Raw genomic sequence first — 18,318 nt, 5'->3', positions numbered from 1 at the left:
TACAAAATACAAAATACAAAATACAAAATACAAAATACAAAATACAAAATACAAAATACAAAATACAAAATACAAAATACAAAATACAAAATACAAAATACAAAATACAAAATACAAAATACAAAATACAAAATACAAAATACAAAATACAAAATACAAAATACAAAATACAAAATACAAAATACAAAATACAAAATACAAAATACAAAATACAAAATACAAAATACAAAATACAAAATACAAAATACAAAATACAAAATACAAAATACAAAATACAAAATACAAAATACAAAATACAAAATACAAAATACAAAATACAAAATACAAAATACAAAATACAAAATACAAAATACAAAATACAAAATACAAAATACAAAATACAAAATACAAAATACAAAATACAAAATACAAAATACAAAATACAAAATACAAAATACAAAATACAAAATACAAAATACAAAATACAAAATACAAAATACAAAATACAAAATACAAAATACAAAATACAAAATACAAAATACAAAATACAAAATACAAAATACAAAATACAAAATACAAAATACAAAATACAAAATACAAAATACAAAATACAAAATACAAAATACAAAATACAAAATACAAAATACAAAATACAAAATACAAAATACAAAATACAAAATACAAAATACAAAATACAAAATACAAAATACAAAATACAAAATACAAAATACAAAATACAAAATACAAAATACAAAATACAAAATACAAAATACAAAATACAAAATACAAAATACAAAATACAAAATACAAAATACAAAATACAAAATACAAAATACAAAATACAAAATACAAAATACAAAATACAAAATACAAAATACAAAATACAAAATACAAAATACAAAATACAAAATACAAAATACAAAATACAAAATACAAAATACAAAATACAAAATACAAAATACAAAATACAAAATACAAAATACAAAATACAAAATACAAAATACAAAATACAAAATACAAAATACAAAATACAAAATACAAAATACAAAATACAAAATACAAAATACAAAATACAAAATACAAAATACAAAATACAAAATACAAAATACAAAATACAAAATACAAAATACAAAATACAAAATACAAAATACAAAATACAAAATACAAAATACAAAATACAAAATACAAAATACAAAATACAAAATACAAAATACAAAATACAAAATACAAAATACAAAATACAAAATACAAAATACAAAATACAAAATACAAAATACAAAATACAAAATACAAAATACAAAATACAAAATACAAAATACAAAATACAAAATACAAAATACAAAATACAAAATACAAAATACAAAATACAAAATACAAAATACAAAATACAAAATACAAAATACAAAATACAAAATACAAAATACAAAATACAAAATACAAAATACAAAATACAAAATACAAAATACAAAATACAAAATACAAAATACAAAATACAAAATACAAAATACAAAATACAAAATACAAAATACAAAATACAAAATACAAAATACAAAATACAAAATACAAAATACAAAATACAAAATACAAAATACAAAATACAAAATACAAAATACAAAATACAAAATACAAAATACAAAATACAAAATACAAAATACAAAATACAAAATACAAAATACAAAATACAAAATACAAAATACAAAATACAAAATACAAAATACAAAATACAAAATACAAAATACAAAATACAAAATACAAAATACAAAATACAAAATACAAAATACAAAATACAAAATACAAAATACAAAATACAAAATACAAAATACAAAATACGAAATACAAAATACAAAATACAAAATACAAAATACAAAATACAAAATACAAAATACAGAATACAAAATACAAAATACAAAATACAAAATACAAAATACAAAATATCAAATACAAAATACAAAATACAAAATACAAAGCACAAAATACAAATAACAAAACATAAAATTTTGTGAAATCGAAAACTGGTTGTGCTTCGCAAAATTTTCAACATACAAAGCAAAAAACTGATGCCTAGTTCCGCTATTGGAACTTGGCCGTCTTTTTACTATGCAAAGATTCCATTAGTGTACATTACATTTGTGAAATTTTAGGTTCCTGCTGATACTAAGCGTTCTTTCGAGCCGGGTGATTCGAACATTCGACCAGCATCGTACCTCGAGACCAGCTGGGAGAGGTCTATAGTACACAAAGTATAAAGAAGTTAATTTTTATACGAGATACGGGGCATCGACTGACAGGTTTTGAAATATTAATCCACAAACGTAAATGAATTTAAACCAGTTCTCAGTCCCCGTTCGATACCCAAAGCGATTTGTAACGTTTGCAATCAATAGCGTGTCAAACTGCAAAGTCACACAATGAACATCAACGGAAATAGACCGAAAAATCGCTCCACGCGGCATGGGGCCGAATCGATTTGCTATGCGACTGGCGTCTTCACTTCGCACTGTTCGCTCCAAATTGAAAACGAGGATTTCTAAAGATACTTCGTAATAGATTAGACCATTAGCATAACGAGAGCTGCGACAGGTTTATGCCATTCGTTGACAGCACGCAGCCCCTGATTCGGAGAGGGTCTCCTTTCGTTACGGTCCTCTGTGGTGGAAAGGATGAGTCTTCCTTTTTTGTGCCTTATCTAATCTAGAGCAAAGAAGGGAGAAATCTCCGAATGAAAAACTTGGTGGGATATAACGTGACGGAATGTTAGGAGTTTCTTGTGCGCTGTGCTGCGCGTGTGGAATAGCTGCAGCATTGTGTTGTCGCAGACTGTTTCGGTGACGAGTTCGATGCGGCATAAAGTATTTCATTTCGACTTGAATGTTTCTCTTATAAATTGATCATAATGGTAGCTCGATGGGAGTTATGTTCCAGTTTAGTATTGTGGTGGTTTTTTGCTGTGTTGTAAAACAGAGTCTTTATTTCTCGACTTGACGAACACAAAAGAGAATGTTCTTATCATTTGATGGGGGAAAGAGTGTGTTCGTGTGAGGGTTGCCGACCTGAATTACCTCCAGGCGCTGTTTATTTTTCTCGTATTTTTGCTCCTTTTTTGGCTTATTTTGAAGGGATGACAAAGTTTGTTTTTGCTACCTGCCTGGAGTCTGCCATTATAGTCAAAATAAACTGCCGATGCTGGAAGTGATAGAACATATTTCTTGAAGTTTTATCAGTTGGGGATAAAGTATGACAAGTCCAATTTGATTACGTTGTAGAAATTTCCCACCAGGCACTAAGGATGTGTTACGCTTTACAATTTGTTTGAAGCCATAGGCAGAAATTCTGATGCGGCAGCATTTTTCACTTAGAAATGAAATCAAACGGAGCACAGAGAAACCTCTTGATTTTTTCTCTCCAACAATTTGTCAATGATACACCGTGCCTGGCAAGCTCTTATTTTTTTCCCATCTCTGCATCGTTCAATGGCCAATCCAATGCATCCCGTATCACTGTCAAATCGAACGAACTAAAACGCTACAGACTACGCATCGATCTTATAACTTACCTTCATCCGAGGACAAGGCCAGAAAAGCACCGTCTTCCGGTACAGCTCGGACAAGTGTTTCGATAAGCTGTCACAGTATCCTATGAAACTGTCATTTCCGTCGTGCGGAGCCGTATAGAGCACCGTCGAGACGAACGGGTCCGACAGCCAGCGGTCGAAACTGACCATATCTGTTGAATGGAAACGGAGAGAAAGAGAGTGTATGAAATAAAAAAAGGAGAATCAAGTCACATTTCATTTCACGATGGACGAGGAAAATTGAACTGGATTAAGGCTTTTCTTGCTTCACGTCATGTTATGACTTGATGGACTTGGCCATGGCAGCTCAACCAGTGCGAAATGGATTCTATCTCTATACCTAAATATACGCAACTATACTCTGCTGAACAAGGGACAGCGAGAGAGAGAGAGAGAGAGAGAGAGAGAGAGAGAGAGAGAGAGACAAATCCGGGTGGGAGATTGTGATTCGAGCATAATTCGATAGGATGTTGAATGGAGCGAACGATATTCTATTTTGTCACAGTTGAGCGCCGCCGGTAAATGCATTAAGTCTATAAAATTAATATTAATAAAACTTAATTTATTTTTCAGTACTGATGTTCGGATTGAGATGTTTGCTGATGAAAATTTTCACATCGAATTATTCGGTTTACATGGGTTTTGATTGAGTAATCAGTTTAAATTGCGAAAAACGTATGTATCTGACTTCTTATATGAGTATGGATCTATTCAAAAAGAAGAGGCACCAATTTAAATATGAATGAAAGTTTAACTCTAGCACTCAAAGCACAAAGTGAACAGTTAAAAGCTGCTTTCAACCAGTCTAATTACAAGCGCTCTAATTCTGCAGCATCCATTCGCACTGTGTGTTGCTTTCTACTCCATTTTCTAATTGAACATTTACAATGTTAAGCAGGACCTTCTATCCACTTTGAATCGGTTATAATAAAATGAAATTATATAATCCTACCTTTCCAGTACCGAAAGCGAACCCGTCTTTGGCTGACTTCACAGTCCTCCTTGCTGGTGAGAAATAGTTTCACAAAATCTTGAAATTCGCTTTGATATGTCTCAATGCTGGTCGGTGAGGACTGATGCGCTGCCACCACTATCACCACCAGGACCTCACCCGACTGTGACTGTGCTGGCCGCATTTCGGTACTCGAGTTCTGTGTAGCTTGTACAATAACACTGATATCGCTACTAGTGCTGCTGTTACCGTTTCTTAGGGTGCTTGCAGGAGCAACAGCATCAGATTCACTATGCCACTGGCCACGATTCGGCGTGAACAATAGAACACGTGCCTCAGTTGGCAGCAGCACTCTGAAAAGACCACAAATGACTAGGACGGTGGTGGTGAGAACAGGGAAAACTGCGGGAGTCAGCAGTCTTTGGCTGGGAGCAGCACCTCGTTCCGAGAGCCTCATGTGGAAAATTATGACGACTGGGATTGCACTGGCGCTTTCAAATGATTACGATATTTTTATTGCCGCCCCTGCCGTGGAGATGGTTTGGGTTTGGGTAAGAAGCGCAAAAACCGACATGATTTCGTTATGCTAGGTTCGACCATTGTCAGCAAATTCGGTACCAGCACTAGTCTTTCGGCGGAATTTGCGTTTCATTGTTTGCAATTATACCGACGGATTGTTAACACTCAATAGCGGGTCTTTGTTATTCGTTTCTCCAGCATTCCTTCCTAGCCTCAAGCGGATCAGATTGAACGATTGTGTATGTTGCAACCTAAAGCTGTCTCGAAATTCGGTCGCTTGTCAGCACGAAAACTCCCACGGCTGTTTACACATTCTGTGCTAAGAAAATATTGCCGATCGGTTCGCTGAAATGGCGGCATTCGAAGTTAAGTAATAATACTTCGCCGAGTTTTATTTATTCCAATCTCTCCGCTGGCACTTGATGGGACTGTTATCGTGTGATGCCATCTGAAAAATAGCGAAAAAAACAGTAGCGATAAGCGAAAATGTTACATAGGAGAATTCGATATTGTTTCAGATATGTCATTCTCAAGTTGCTTGAATTTGAGTTGTGGGAAGATCCGACAACACGAGCAATTTCCAGTAAATCAACCGAAAAAGTATACCACGATAAACAAACTCAAAACATAACGCCTTCCTATCACGAGAGTTTAGTAAACATGTGTTAGAAATCATATCAGTAGTGTTTCTGAATTTTATTAGCATTAATCGTCAGGCTCATCTGAAATTGAACAAATCTCTGGTCTATCATTAATCAATACTTTCAAAACACAAAACTTCACGCAAATGCTTTTTGAACCTTTGTTGACGCAGGAACGATATTGTTAGTTATCAAGCTTCATGTTGTTTACTTGAAGCTTCGATATGAATGAACTATGTGCTTTTTTACTGAATTGCCACCCATATTGAATAACATATCAGTGTTCAGCGTTGACGTTGAAGTGTGTTGGCAAAGTTACTTTTTTGGGCTCTTTGCTGGTTCGACGCACCGAAGAAAAGTTCGGTGATATCGTTCAACTGGAAGAGTTTTATTTTTTTGCTTCGTGACATATATGTGTGGGGGAGCTGATTTGGCACACACCCATGTCCGCATTAATTGGTCTGGTTGAGAGATTTATGGGTGGCGGTCGAAGAAAGAAGATATTCCGTTTGTTTTAGGCTCGACTGCGCTTTGCTCCTCGGGGCCTCTGAGGAAAGTATGTTTTTTTTTCTAATTTTATTTCACGCGTGTTTTTACGCGAGAGCACTTTTTGCGACATTCTCTCTTTTTATTGTACTCCCCATTGTATGTTCCATTTCGTCTGTACAAAAATAAATAATTGGACGTACATATTCCGAAACATTAGGTCGTACGAAAGTTTTCATAAAAGATTCTAAAGAGATTTTCGGTGTTTTGTTAAAACTCTTCAAGGTAAAACTATGGTTATTCAGAATGTTTTTTTGCATTCTGGAATTCGTCATTTGAGCAAAAAGGAGTTAAAATAATTCTAGATAAGGATGTTACGCTTGGTTTGATTTTGATAAAAAATGTGAATGTTGAGAATGTTGGCGAGTGAAGCAGCTGGAGAGTAGCCTGAATCAATGACTATCATGTAACAAAACGGGATTAGAGAAACAATGGTTTAGCGTGCTCACGTTACTCACTCTCAATACAGGTTGCGTTGTAGTAGAAATATGAGTATGGAAAAATATGGAACATAGAGAACAACGTGAAAGTGTTTTCTTGCTACTATTAGCGATATTCCAGTTCATGCGTGCAGCTGCTTCTTTTCTAGAACCAGGTACAGTAACAAAATCCTATTCCCACAGATAGACAGACATTCGATACAACCATCCAGCCAGCCTGAAATAGTATATTATTCCGACATTCCTTTGTTGGAACAAAGTGCTGATACTAGACACCTTATTTCCCGTGGAAGAAACGACGACCGGATGTCAACGAAATAAGTAGATAACAAAAAAAAGAATAGTGATAAAGTTTTCAAAGACAAGAATAAAATAACTAGAGAAGAACAAAAAGAAAAATTCAAAAAAATTGTTCCTCTCCGGGGTTTCTGTAGTTTAGGTGTCAGTAGGATTTGTTTATTAAAATCTATCTAGCAATAGACTTGAATCCGGGCGGCCGTTTTTTTATACGCACGTAGGCGAATGGTGTATTAAAAGTCTCTGGCAAAGGCCATAAAGATTAACTTAGCCTTTTTCTCGAGAAGACGAAGCTTAACGCTTAACGAAATTTGGAGATAAAATTTTCCCATATTATCGACTGGCATTCTACTAAACAGTAATACAGAAACCTACTATTGAAAACAAACTAAAAATCAATGGTTATGAGAGGGGTTTGAACCCTAAAACCCTTGTTTCGGCTGTACCACTAAGATACACTTAGACTTAAGACTTAGACTTTGTTGGCTAACGGACCGTTCACCGGTGTAGGGCCGAACGAATTAGAGATGTCCAGCTTCTTTTGTCTGGGGCAGCCGTTCTTCAGTCTCCTCGTACACCAGCAGATCGTGCATCCTCTTCCACCGCGCACATCCACCGTGTGCGAGGCCTACCACGGAGTCGACAGCTTCTTCCTGGTTCTCTACTGAAGATAGTTTTGGCGGCTCTATCGTCAGGCATTCTGGCTACATGTCCAGCCCACTGAAGCCTGCCCCGCTGTATTACCTTTACTATATCAGCATATTTGTATACCTGGTACAACTCGTGGTTCATGCATCTGCACCACACTCCATCTTCTAGTTTACCGCCAAGTATCGATCGTAGAACTTTACGCTCAAAAACTCCGAGCACCCGTCGATCAGCTTCCTTCAGCGTCCATGCTTCATGTCCGTAAAGGGCCACCGGGAGTATCAGCGTCCTATACAGCTCTAGTTTTGTGCAAGTTTGCAAACTACGGGACATTTGCTAGTTACGTAGTCCGTAGAAGGCCTTGTTCGCAGATGCAACTCGTCGTTTCACTTCACGGCTTATATCGTTGTCACATGTCACAAGCGTACCAAGATAAACGAATTCGTCAATCACTTCAAATCGTTCCCCATCTATCTCCACCTCAGCACCAACACAACGGGGACTCCCACGCTCTCTGCCAGCTACCGTGTATTTCGTTTTGGCAGAGCTAATGACAAGTCCTAATCTCGCTGCTCCTCTCTTAAAAGCTACGAAGGCCTCCTTCACGGCCTCACGGTTGATACCGATGATATCGACGTTGTCCGCAAATCCAAGAAGCATGTGAGATCATGATCGTACCGTTTCTTTCCACGTTTGCTCTTCGTACTGCACCTTCAAGAGCGATGTTGAACAGTAAGTTTGAAAGCGCATCCCCCTGCTTCAGTCCCACGGCGTTCCCACGGCGGGCTCTATTTTCGGCAGCTCTTGCACCCCTGTGCCTCTCTCTGTTCTGACGCGTAGCCGCAGTAAGCATGCGGCTCCTGGCACGGTTCTTCTTTTCTGTCGCTCTCCGGCACTCGGCATCGAACCAGCCATTAGGCTGTCTTCCACGCGTCGTACCTACCACCTCTCTCGCAGTCGTTTGAATGGCGCCGTGAATACTGCTCCACAGCCCATTTATGTCTTCCACTCCTTCCTCCTGCTGTTTTGCGATCCGTTCAACCAGCTCTCTGACGTATTCTACTGCCATGCCATCAGCTTTCAACCGCTGAATGCTGAAACGCGTCATACTCTCTGTGCGAGATTTCAGCACGTCCGACAACCGTGCGCGGATCTTTCAAACGACAAGACCATTATGGTCAGAGTCAATGTTCAAACATCCGAAATGTGCCGACCGTCAATCAGTACGTGACCGATTTGGATGCCTCCAGGTGTGTTTTCGAATATTCAAACGTGGAAAATAGGAGCTACATATGGCCATTCCTCTGGCCGTGGCAAAGTTTATCAGCCTCAGGCCGTTTTCATTGGTTGACGAGTGGAGGCTATGCCTTCCAATGATCGGACGGAAGAATTCTTCCCTCCCAACCTGTGCGTTTGCGTCTCCGATGACGACTTTCACGTCGTGTTTTGGGCACTAGTCATAGATTCGCTTAAGCTTGTCATAGAACTCATCTTTGACTTCATCGGAATTGTCGTTGATTAAACTGTAGTTGAAGAATTCGCCCTCAATCCTCAACAAGCATATACGGTCATTTACGGGCCTCCACCGGATGACTCTTGTTTTCTGATTTCCCAGCACTACTACACAAACTGACTCCCCGTTCCGCTACTTTGCCGCCACTGTAGTAGATGTGGTACTTGAAAGAAGTGCGTGCAATAGGGTATACTGCACGGAATTTGGCCACCGTTTCTCCTGAATCGCTGCGATTTCGACTCCCTGTCGCTGTAGTTCTCGAGCAAGCAAGCCAGCCGGCGCTGGTTCATTGAGAGATCGGACGTTCCAAGTACCCAATTTCCAATCGTTTACCTTAATCTTTTCCCGTGTTTATAGCCTAGGTCTTTGCCGATGGATCCATTCCGTATTTCTAATTTCGTTGTTCGTGGTTGAAGAAAGGTTTCGGTATGCTACCTTACCAGGGTCGCGATATCTACATCCTGATGATGGGGCTGCCATTTTAGGTGTAGCTGGCGGGATACAGCATTCCATAATTCAGCCGCCCGCTCCGGGTTAGACGCTGTTGTACGCCGCCCCTAATAGGGGGATACAGCCGCGTACGACCCCTTTCCCAGTCAGCATACGACCATAGTTTCCACCGGAGGTTGGTTACCCGATCTCCGCTAAGGTTACTCGTATTCCGGTCGGCACCACGTGGAAATTGGGATAGGAGTGGCTGGAAAGAGGTGAATGGCCACATTAGGGTCTCAAGTTACACGTGTTCAGCCATGTGCCAACCACTGAGATACACTAATTGTTGTTAATGGTAAAATAAAAAAAAATCGATAAACGAAAAAAATGAACCCTATCAATAAAACTTACCAATCGACTCAATTCGACGAATTGAACAATTTTTGCAAGTGTTTGTGAACGTGTGTTAGTATGTTGCTTATATGTGTTATATCCAGGACTGGAATTCACCTCAGTGCAGACAAAGCTACACAAATTTGTACACAACACATTTGCCATTAAACCATGTGTGTCACTCCCGATATTTCTTTTGTGTTCTCTTTTCCCCATTCGCTCTTTTGCATTTTTTCGCACCAAAAAAATACGACTGAGTACTCTTTGTGCATTTGCCCAAATGTGCGACACCACACATTGTGCCTTTCTTTGTGTGTTGCTTGGGGCAATGATTATCGGATTTGACTAACGTGTGCAATAATCTATGACATTTATATGTATGCTAATATTGGTTTATGTTGTTTTTTTGGCACATAATTTACTCGGCCTTCTTAATGTTGGATGTATTGGTGCGGTGTAATTATTCCATTTCCTACGCGGTATGTTCATTTTGGTATAACGATTCCAATTTCGAATTTCGTTTAGGAGTAGGGCTCAAAAGTTTTGTCTTCGAAAAAAGTCCCCATACTAAACTTCAGCTAAAATAAACTTCGGGAACATGTTAGCATTATTTTTTGACCGATGAAAAATATGCACTGGTAGTTCATAAATTTGTCAATATCAAGAATGTTTGATGCCAAATGTCTTAAAAATGCATGAAACGTCGAGATTTGGTGTTATCCATGAACAAAAATTCAAAAAGTCGACTTTCTTGGAATAAAAAAATTTTGAGCTGCGGCCAGTGGAACGTATAGGAAAATGAGACCTTCAAGTCTCGTTTATCAATAAAGCTCAACAGTTTCGTCTACTCAAAAAATTTATTCAATTTCAGCTCAATCGGACTCCGGGAAGAGATGGCTTAAAGCGGTCAATGCTTCACTTTTCGACTGAGCGAACTTCTGAATGCGATTAAGGACAACTTTCTGCCATTCAAGTCATTACCACCCTAATGAACAGTATCAGTAGTGAATGCATGTAGCGCTTGTATATGAATACCGGGACAGTAACATGTCTGAACATGCATAATATTTCCTAAGAAACACGTCCACGCCATTGAGAATCATGTTCAAATGAATTCTCAAAAATGTATATGGCCCTTGTACACTAGTCTACTTCCCTCTCCTTCTCAAATTCTTCTTATATTTTCCGAAATCCATTTGTTTCGGCTGAAAAATTTCGAAAAATCAATTTCTTGGTTTCTTTTCTCTACTATTTTTTCTACCCGCAACGCAACGCAAACCGCTCAAACTGAAGCTCTTTGTACTCACACAATGTGTCACAAAAAGCTGCACAAAGTATTGTTTACGTTCTTCCTCTCTTGAAATATTTCTCACTTGGTGATATCTTTCATAGTGATTTCGTTTTCGCTCTTTCTCAATATGCCTGTTGGTTGTCGAAATGCGCAGGTACCGTTCTTATTGTGCATTGACGTAAAATTAACACACTGAGCGCAATGAGTGTGCAAATGACAGCCCTGGTTATATCACGATTTGATGCACCTGTTTTTTGAATAACGCATTATCTGATTTTGTGTTCTCATGCGCAAATAAAACTCTTGGGTTCCTCAAAATTATCTAACTTTTTGAAGATATTTAACATTTTGAAGATTGTTGGAGCCTTCCAATCGAAATGATCTCTCTATCTCAGTCTCTCTCTCCTCTCTCTTTACCTTTTTGTTCTTCTAGCTCGTTCTCTTCCTTTCTCTCACTGTTTCTTTCTATCTCTTTTGCATTCTCTCTTATGTGTTCTCTCTCTCTTTCTATATTTATTCCACTTCTTCTCCATATTTTATCTACTCTCCATTTATCTTTTATTTGTCTTTTCCCCTTTCTATTTTTCTTTAGTTATAACACTCACCAAGTATACTATTTTACTTTCACTGTTTTTAGTATATTTTAACTAAGCATCTAAGTAGAACTGGTTTGAATATTGAAAATTGGTAAAGTTTCCATTTAATTCTGCTGCAGTCCATAGAAGGACGAAATTATTGTTGTCATTTGAAAATATTCATAATTTAGTAATTTACCTTACCTTACCAATCAGACGAGAGCCGTGGTGGCTCGTTCTGTATCAAGAAGTTGTCACCATGCTGCTCGGATTTGGGCTGTGTTTCGCCAGTTCCCCAGGCGTCTTATCACGCGCAAGTCTCCTTCGATCTGTTCGAGCCATCGGGCACGCTGCGCCCCTTTATTTCTGGTGCCGGTAGGGTTGCTGAAGAGAAGTGATTTCACAGGGTTGCCGTCCGGCATCCTTACGACGTGACCGGCCCACCGCAACCTACTGACTTTCGCCAGGTGTGCAATGTGGTTCTCTCCAAGTAGCGCGTGCAGCTCATGCGCTGTCGCCATTCTTCGTCGTCCGTCTGTACTCCACCGTAGATAGTCCGCAGCACTTTTCGGTTGAAAACTCCATGGGCGTTAAGGTCCTCCGCGAGAAGCGTTGTTGTATCGATTCTGTAGAGAACTACCGGTCTTATCAGAGTTTTGTACAGTGCCAACTTCGTGCGTCGTCGCACTCGACTCGATTGAAGTGTCTTCCGAAGTGAAAAGTAGGCACGATCTCCAGCCTGGATGCGTCTCTGAATCTCTTTGCTAATGTTATAGTCGGCGGTCACCAGTGACCCTTAATACACGAGCTCTTCGGCCATCTCAAGCTCATCGCCGTCTACAGAGACTTGAGTTGGGAGGCTGATGTGGCTCTCCATCGAGCCTCTCGCACGCATGTATTTCGTTTTCGACGCATTTATTCGCAGTCCGATGCTTCTGGCTTCAAAGCGGCTCGAGAGTATCTCCGAAATACGCACGTAGCACATCACTTGCGCCACGGTGGCCTTGATCAGTCGAGTCAGTTTATCCGGAAATCCGTTGTCGTGCATGATCTGCCATAGCTGTTCACGGTCGACGGTATCGTAGGCCGCCGTGAAGTCGATGAAGACGTGATGTGTGAGCACGTTGTACTCGCGACATTTCTATAAGATCTGTCGGATCTAGAAGATCTGGTCCGTGGTGGCTCGAGCTCCCATGTAACCCGCTTGGCACTGGCCCACAAACCGCCTGGTTAATGGTGATAGACGACGGAGTAGGATCTGTGAGAGTATTTTGTAGGCGGCATTGATTAGCGAGATACCGCGGTAGTTGCGGCACTCAAGCATGTCGCCTTTCTTGTAGATAGGGCAGACGACTCCCTCCATCCACTCGTCTTGGTTGGTAAATGGCTGGGCAGTGTGTACCAGCGTACACCCGTACTAGTTGGCATAAAATAGACCCCAGTGTGGTTCAAAGCACGGCTGAATTACGAAATGCGGTGTCTCGCCAGCTACACCCAAGACGGCAGCCCCGACGCGAGACGAGGCATCCGCAGCCCAAGGTAGCATGCTGAAATTAAAATATCACGAACAATCAAGAATTGAATACGGACCGGAACAATCGGCAACGACCTAGGCGACGAAATAAGGACGATGATTTGAAGCTCGGTACATGGAACTGTAGATCGCTGAACAGCCCGGCTGGCGACCGGATTCTACTGGATCAGCTAGAACCCCGCCACTTCAACATCGTTGCGCGGCAGGAGCTTTGCCGGAAAGGAGAGAAGGTACGGAGGATTTGTGGTCGCAGCGCACAGTACTACCGGAGCAGCGGCACAGTCAATGAGCTGGTAACCGGCTTTATAGTGCTGGACAGGATGCAGAGTCGACTGATCAAGTGGAAAGCGATCAGCGACAGGTTGTGTTTGTTGAAAATAAAAGGCCGGTTTTGCCACTACACTATCCTCAATGTATACTGCCCTCACGAAACGTACGCATAAATTTAGTAATTTACTATCGAAATATTCGATTGGCATCTAGAGTTATAAAAAAATGAATGATGAAAAAATGGCAAGATGAGAGCCTGGTCTTGTACGACTTATACTAATACATATGATAATAACTATTTCAGAGCAACGTGGCGATTGAACGAACTTAAAACCAGAAATAAGTTCGTTCAAATTCCACACATTCTGGAATTTTCGTGAATCTACTATATAAAAATGGAATTCCGTAACGCTTTTTTTGTCTGGTCCTACATGATCTCGAAGCTTGCCGACTACAAGATCTTTATTTATTTATTTTTCGTCAAGCAAATGTAGACTACAGTTATAATAATACAATGTTTTCTTATATTCTATACATTATTTCCAGTAGTTAGTCGTTTTTTGATTTGATTTCTGCCCATAGTGATGTCGATATTTCCGCAGTGCTGATTATAGTGACGCATCATGCGATTTATTGGGCCATTTTTTGAGTAGTTAGTTCTGTGAGAGTTTTCCGAAAATATTTTACGATTTCTTAATTGACGACTGGGTGCATAAAAATTTAGTTGCGATAATAATTTAGAAGATTGCACGCGTTGAGAAATAATGTCATTGATAAAATAAAGCATTGAAGGTTCGCGGCGTTCTTTAAGTGCTTGTATGTCTATAAGCATGCAGCGTGCTTCATATGATGGTAAAGGAAATGCTGTCCAATTTAGCTTACGAAGCGCGTACAAAAGAAATTGTTTGGACAGATTCAATGCGTTCTTCATGTGTTACAATATAGGGATTCCATACAATGCTACAGTATTCCAGAATTGGTCGGACGTATGTAATATATAATAGTTTGATTGTATATGGGTCTTGAAAATTGTGGCCGAAGCGTTTTATAAAGCCCAGCATACTATTTGCTTTGTTGATAATTGTATTATAATGTTCTATGAATGTAAGTTTGGAGTCTAAGATTACGCCTAGGTCCCTTACGATTTTGCATTTTTTTACTGGTTGGTTTCCTAAGAAAATGTTTGTAGGTGGTGTTACTGTTTTTCTGCTGAATGCTATTGAATTACATTTTTTGATGTTGAGTTGCAATAGACTTTTGTTGCACCAAGTGTAGAATACATTAATTTCATTCTGGAATATTTCGAAGTCTTCTGCATTGATTATTTCTATAAAGAGCTTCATGTCGTCAGCATATATAAGCACACGTATTGATTTGAGAAGAAAGGAAATATCATTCACGTATAATATAAAAAGAAGAGGGTCCAGGTGAGAACCTTGAAGTTACTTCTATTGGGTTTGAGAAGCTATTTGTGTTCTCTTTGTTAAGTATGACTGCAGCCATTCCAAGAATTTTGTTTCCATTCCGTATTTTTCGAGCTTAAAGAGCAATAAAGGTATGTCGATTTTGTCAAATGCCTTGCTAAAGTCCGTATAAAGAGCTTCTACGTGGTTGCCTTTGTCCATTACAGTCAAAGTGAAAGTTATGAATTCCAAAAGATTTGTGGTAGTTGATCGGCCTTTATAAAAGCCGTGCTGTTGAGTTGTGATTTGGTTTTTTACTTGCTGAAAGATTTTTTCATTAATTATAATTACGAATGTCTGATTAAGCGCCAGATTTGAAAATTGGGACTAAATATGAGGTTTTCCAGAGTTCTGGAAAAATTCCATGCTTCAGAGACATATTAAAGAGGTGTAGTAAAGGTGTAGATAGTTCTTCTGCCAAGTTTTTGAGAAAAAATGGAGCTATTCTGTCAGGTCCAGGACCTTTCGTAGCGTCTAAGTTTTTAAGTGCGTTCTGAATTTCGAATTCGGATATTTGATTGACAGATAAAGAATTCGAAAATTCAGGAAAATACGAGTAATATTCGCGGTCGCGATCTGTTTCTTCAAATGTGGTGTATATTTCTTGAAAAAAAGTGGCAAAAAGACTACATTTTTTTTCTTGATCTTATTGACGTTATTGCCTCCGTCTCTGTGGTGTACAGTCATCACCATCATTTAAAATCGTTCTAAATCAAAAAAATAAGCGGTGACATGTGGGTTTTTTTACATGAAAATGTTTGTTAACGTTCAAGAAAGACATTTGGGGAAAAATCAAAAGTATATGATTACTAAAACTTGAGATTTTATTCACGAAACTACGTAAAACAAGCAAAAATATGACTTTTATGCTGAATTTGCCTCTAAATCAAAATTTAAAGCGATGAAATGTGATTTTTTTTACATTAAAATGTTTGTTAACGTTCAGGAAAGACATTTGAAGAAAAATAGCGAGTATCTGATTACTTAAACTTGAGGTATTATTCACAAAACTACGTAAAACATGCATAATTATGATTTTCTGTGCTAAATTTGCCTCTAAATCAAAATTCAAAGCGATGACATATAATTCTTTTTCCACTAAAATGTTTGTTAATGTTCAGGAAAGACATTTGAGGAAAAACTACGTAAAACATGCAAAATTATGACTTTTTATATTTAATTCGCCCCCAAATCAAAATTCAAAGCGATGACATGTTATTCTGTTTTTCATTAAAATGTTCGTTAATATTTAAGAAAGACATTTGAGAAAAAATAGCAGGTATCTGATTAAAAAAACTCGAGATATTATTCACAAAACTACGTGAAACATGCAAAATCATGACTTTATTGGTGAATTTGTCTCTAAATCAAAACTCGAAGCAGTGATCTGTGATTTTTACTATAATAAAATGTTCGTTGTGTTTAGGAAAGAAATTTGAGGGAAAAATAATAGGTATCTGATTATTTGAAATTCAAATATTCTCCACAAAACCACATAAAAAATGCAAAGCCATAAGTTTTAGGCTCAATTTGTCTCTAAATCAGGATTCAAAGCGATGCCACGTGATTTTTTTTCAATAGAACGTTCGTTGATATTCAGAAATAACATTCGAGATAAAAAAGTAGTTATGTGATAACTGAAAATAGAGATATTATTCACAAAACTAAGCAAAACATGCAATATCATGAATATTATGGCTCAATTTGTCTCTAAATCTTAATTCAAAGCTACGATATATAATTTTTTCCATTAAAATGTTTGTTTATGTGCAGGAAAGACTTTTGAGTGAAAATAACAGATTTTTGATTACTGAAAATTGAAATATTATTCACAACACTAGGTTTAACAAGCAAAATCATGAATATTTGAACTCAATTTGCCTCTAAATCGAAATTCAAAGCTATGATATGTAATTGTTTTTCATTGAAATGTTTGTTAATGTTCAGGAAAGACATTTGAGGAAAAATAATAGGTATCTTATTGCTAAAAGTTGAGATATTACTTCAAAAACTACGTATGTTAGAAGATGATTTTCAGCATACAGAAAAACACATTAAAATATTCTTTTGAAAATTTATATATATTATACATACATGCAAAACTTTGACTTTTTGAGCATGAGCTCAATTCGCCTGTAAATTAATTTTTTTATTCAATAAAATGTTCGTTGTTCCTTCAACATCTGCAAATATTTTCTTGCAGAAGAATTTATGTTTTAATTTGGTGCGAGTCGAGCAGAAAAAAATTACATTTCTGATGTTTTCGTAGTTTTGTGAATAGTAACACATTACGTGATTCGAAATATTTTTTTACTTTTTCCAAAACTAGATCTTGGGACGTTTGAAAAGGCCGCATTTCATTGGTTTAATCTATTTTTTTTACATTTCTACGTAGTTATGTGGATTAAAACGTTAGCTTTTTCTCAGACGTGTTCCTAGGACATCAACAAACATTTTCGTTATAAAAATTCACATGTTATCTCTTTAGATATGATTACACAGTGCAACAAAAATTGACTTTTTCTTCTGCCTTGGTTTCTATATATATTTTTTTGTGTATTTTGATGAAAAAACAAATATCAGATATTTGTTTTCGCATCAAACTTCATCAAAAAATCATACATAGAAGCCAAGGCAAAAAAATTGTTGCACTGTGTTATTAGAGGAGAATAAAGCATGAATGGTCACGCTAAATTCTTCTTACTTTGATTTCTTTCTTCTAAAAGTTACATCAAAAGAGGTTTCACTGTGAACGATTAACGAATATCCGGTTATCACCCGAGTGTGGTATATTCGAAACTGGCTCCACATAACATTTTCCAACATAACGACTTCTGGTTTCAGGAAAGTAATCTACAGTGGTATTTGGCCAACCATTTCAATACTTCCGAAACTTTCGAACTCCATACGTCATTTTGAAATCCGAAATGGCGACTTCCAGTTTCTGTAAAACATCCCCAAATCACAAAATGCAATCCAATATGGGTATTTCCGTTCTGTGCGTTTTCAGAATGTTAAAGTACTTAAACTGATGTTGGACGTATAAGATGTGAAATATTTTTGAAGTGAGTTGTGCTAATAATGCAATGAATTATAAAAAATGATTCCTAATTTTGGAACTTTTGATCCCCAGCATCGCCGGGAACGTTCAACTAGTTTTTAATATTTATTAAAATATCAAATGGGGAAACAGGAACCCGATGTATTTAGTAAATCAATTGAGAACTATACACAGTTGAGTACTATACACAGAA

General features: G+C 37.4%; 1 protein-coding gene across 2 annotated transcripts in view; it reads right to left on the bottom strand.

The window, feature by feature from the left end:
- LOC129732346 (uncharacterized) overlaps positions 1 to 18,318 on the bottom strand; it is a 273,336-nt gene that overhangs the window by 157,876 nt on the left and 97,142 nt on the right. For both annotated transcript variants that reach the window (XR_008729244.1, XM_055693154.1), the window contains exons 2-3: positions 4,503 to 5,469; positions 3,533 to 3,702 (exon numbers count right to left, since the gene is read on the bottom strand). Coding sequence is in view for 1 of the 2 variants with exons in the window: in XM_055693154.1 (XP_055549129.1) it covers positions 3,533 to 3,702; positions 4,503 to 4,959 (627 nt within the window). In the remaining variant the exon portion in view is untranslated. The remainder of the gene's footprint in view (positions 1 to 3,532; positions 3,703 to 4,502; positions 5,470 to 18,318) is intronic.

This window comes from Wyeomyia smithii, chromosome 3 (assembly GCF_029784165.1).
Source record: "Wyeomyia smithii strain HCP4-BCI-WySm-NY-G18 chromosome 3, ASM2978416v1, whole genome shotgun sequence".
NCBI lineage: Eukaryota > Metazoa > Arthropoda > Insecta > Diptera > Culicidae > Wyeomyia > Wyeomyia smithii.
Note: the sequence above shows the minus strand (reverse complement) of the source record. Positions and strands in the feature narration are given on the sequence as shown.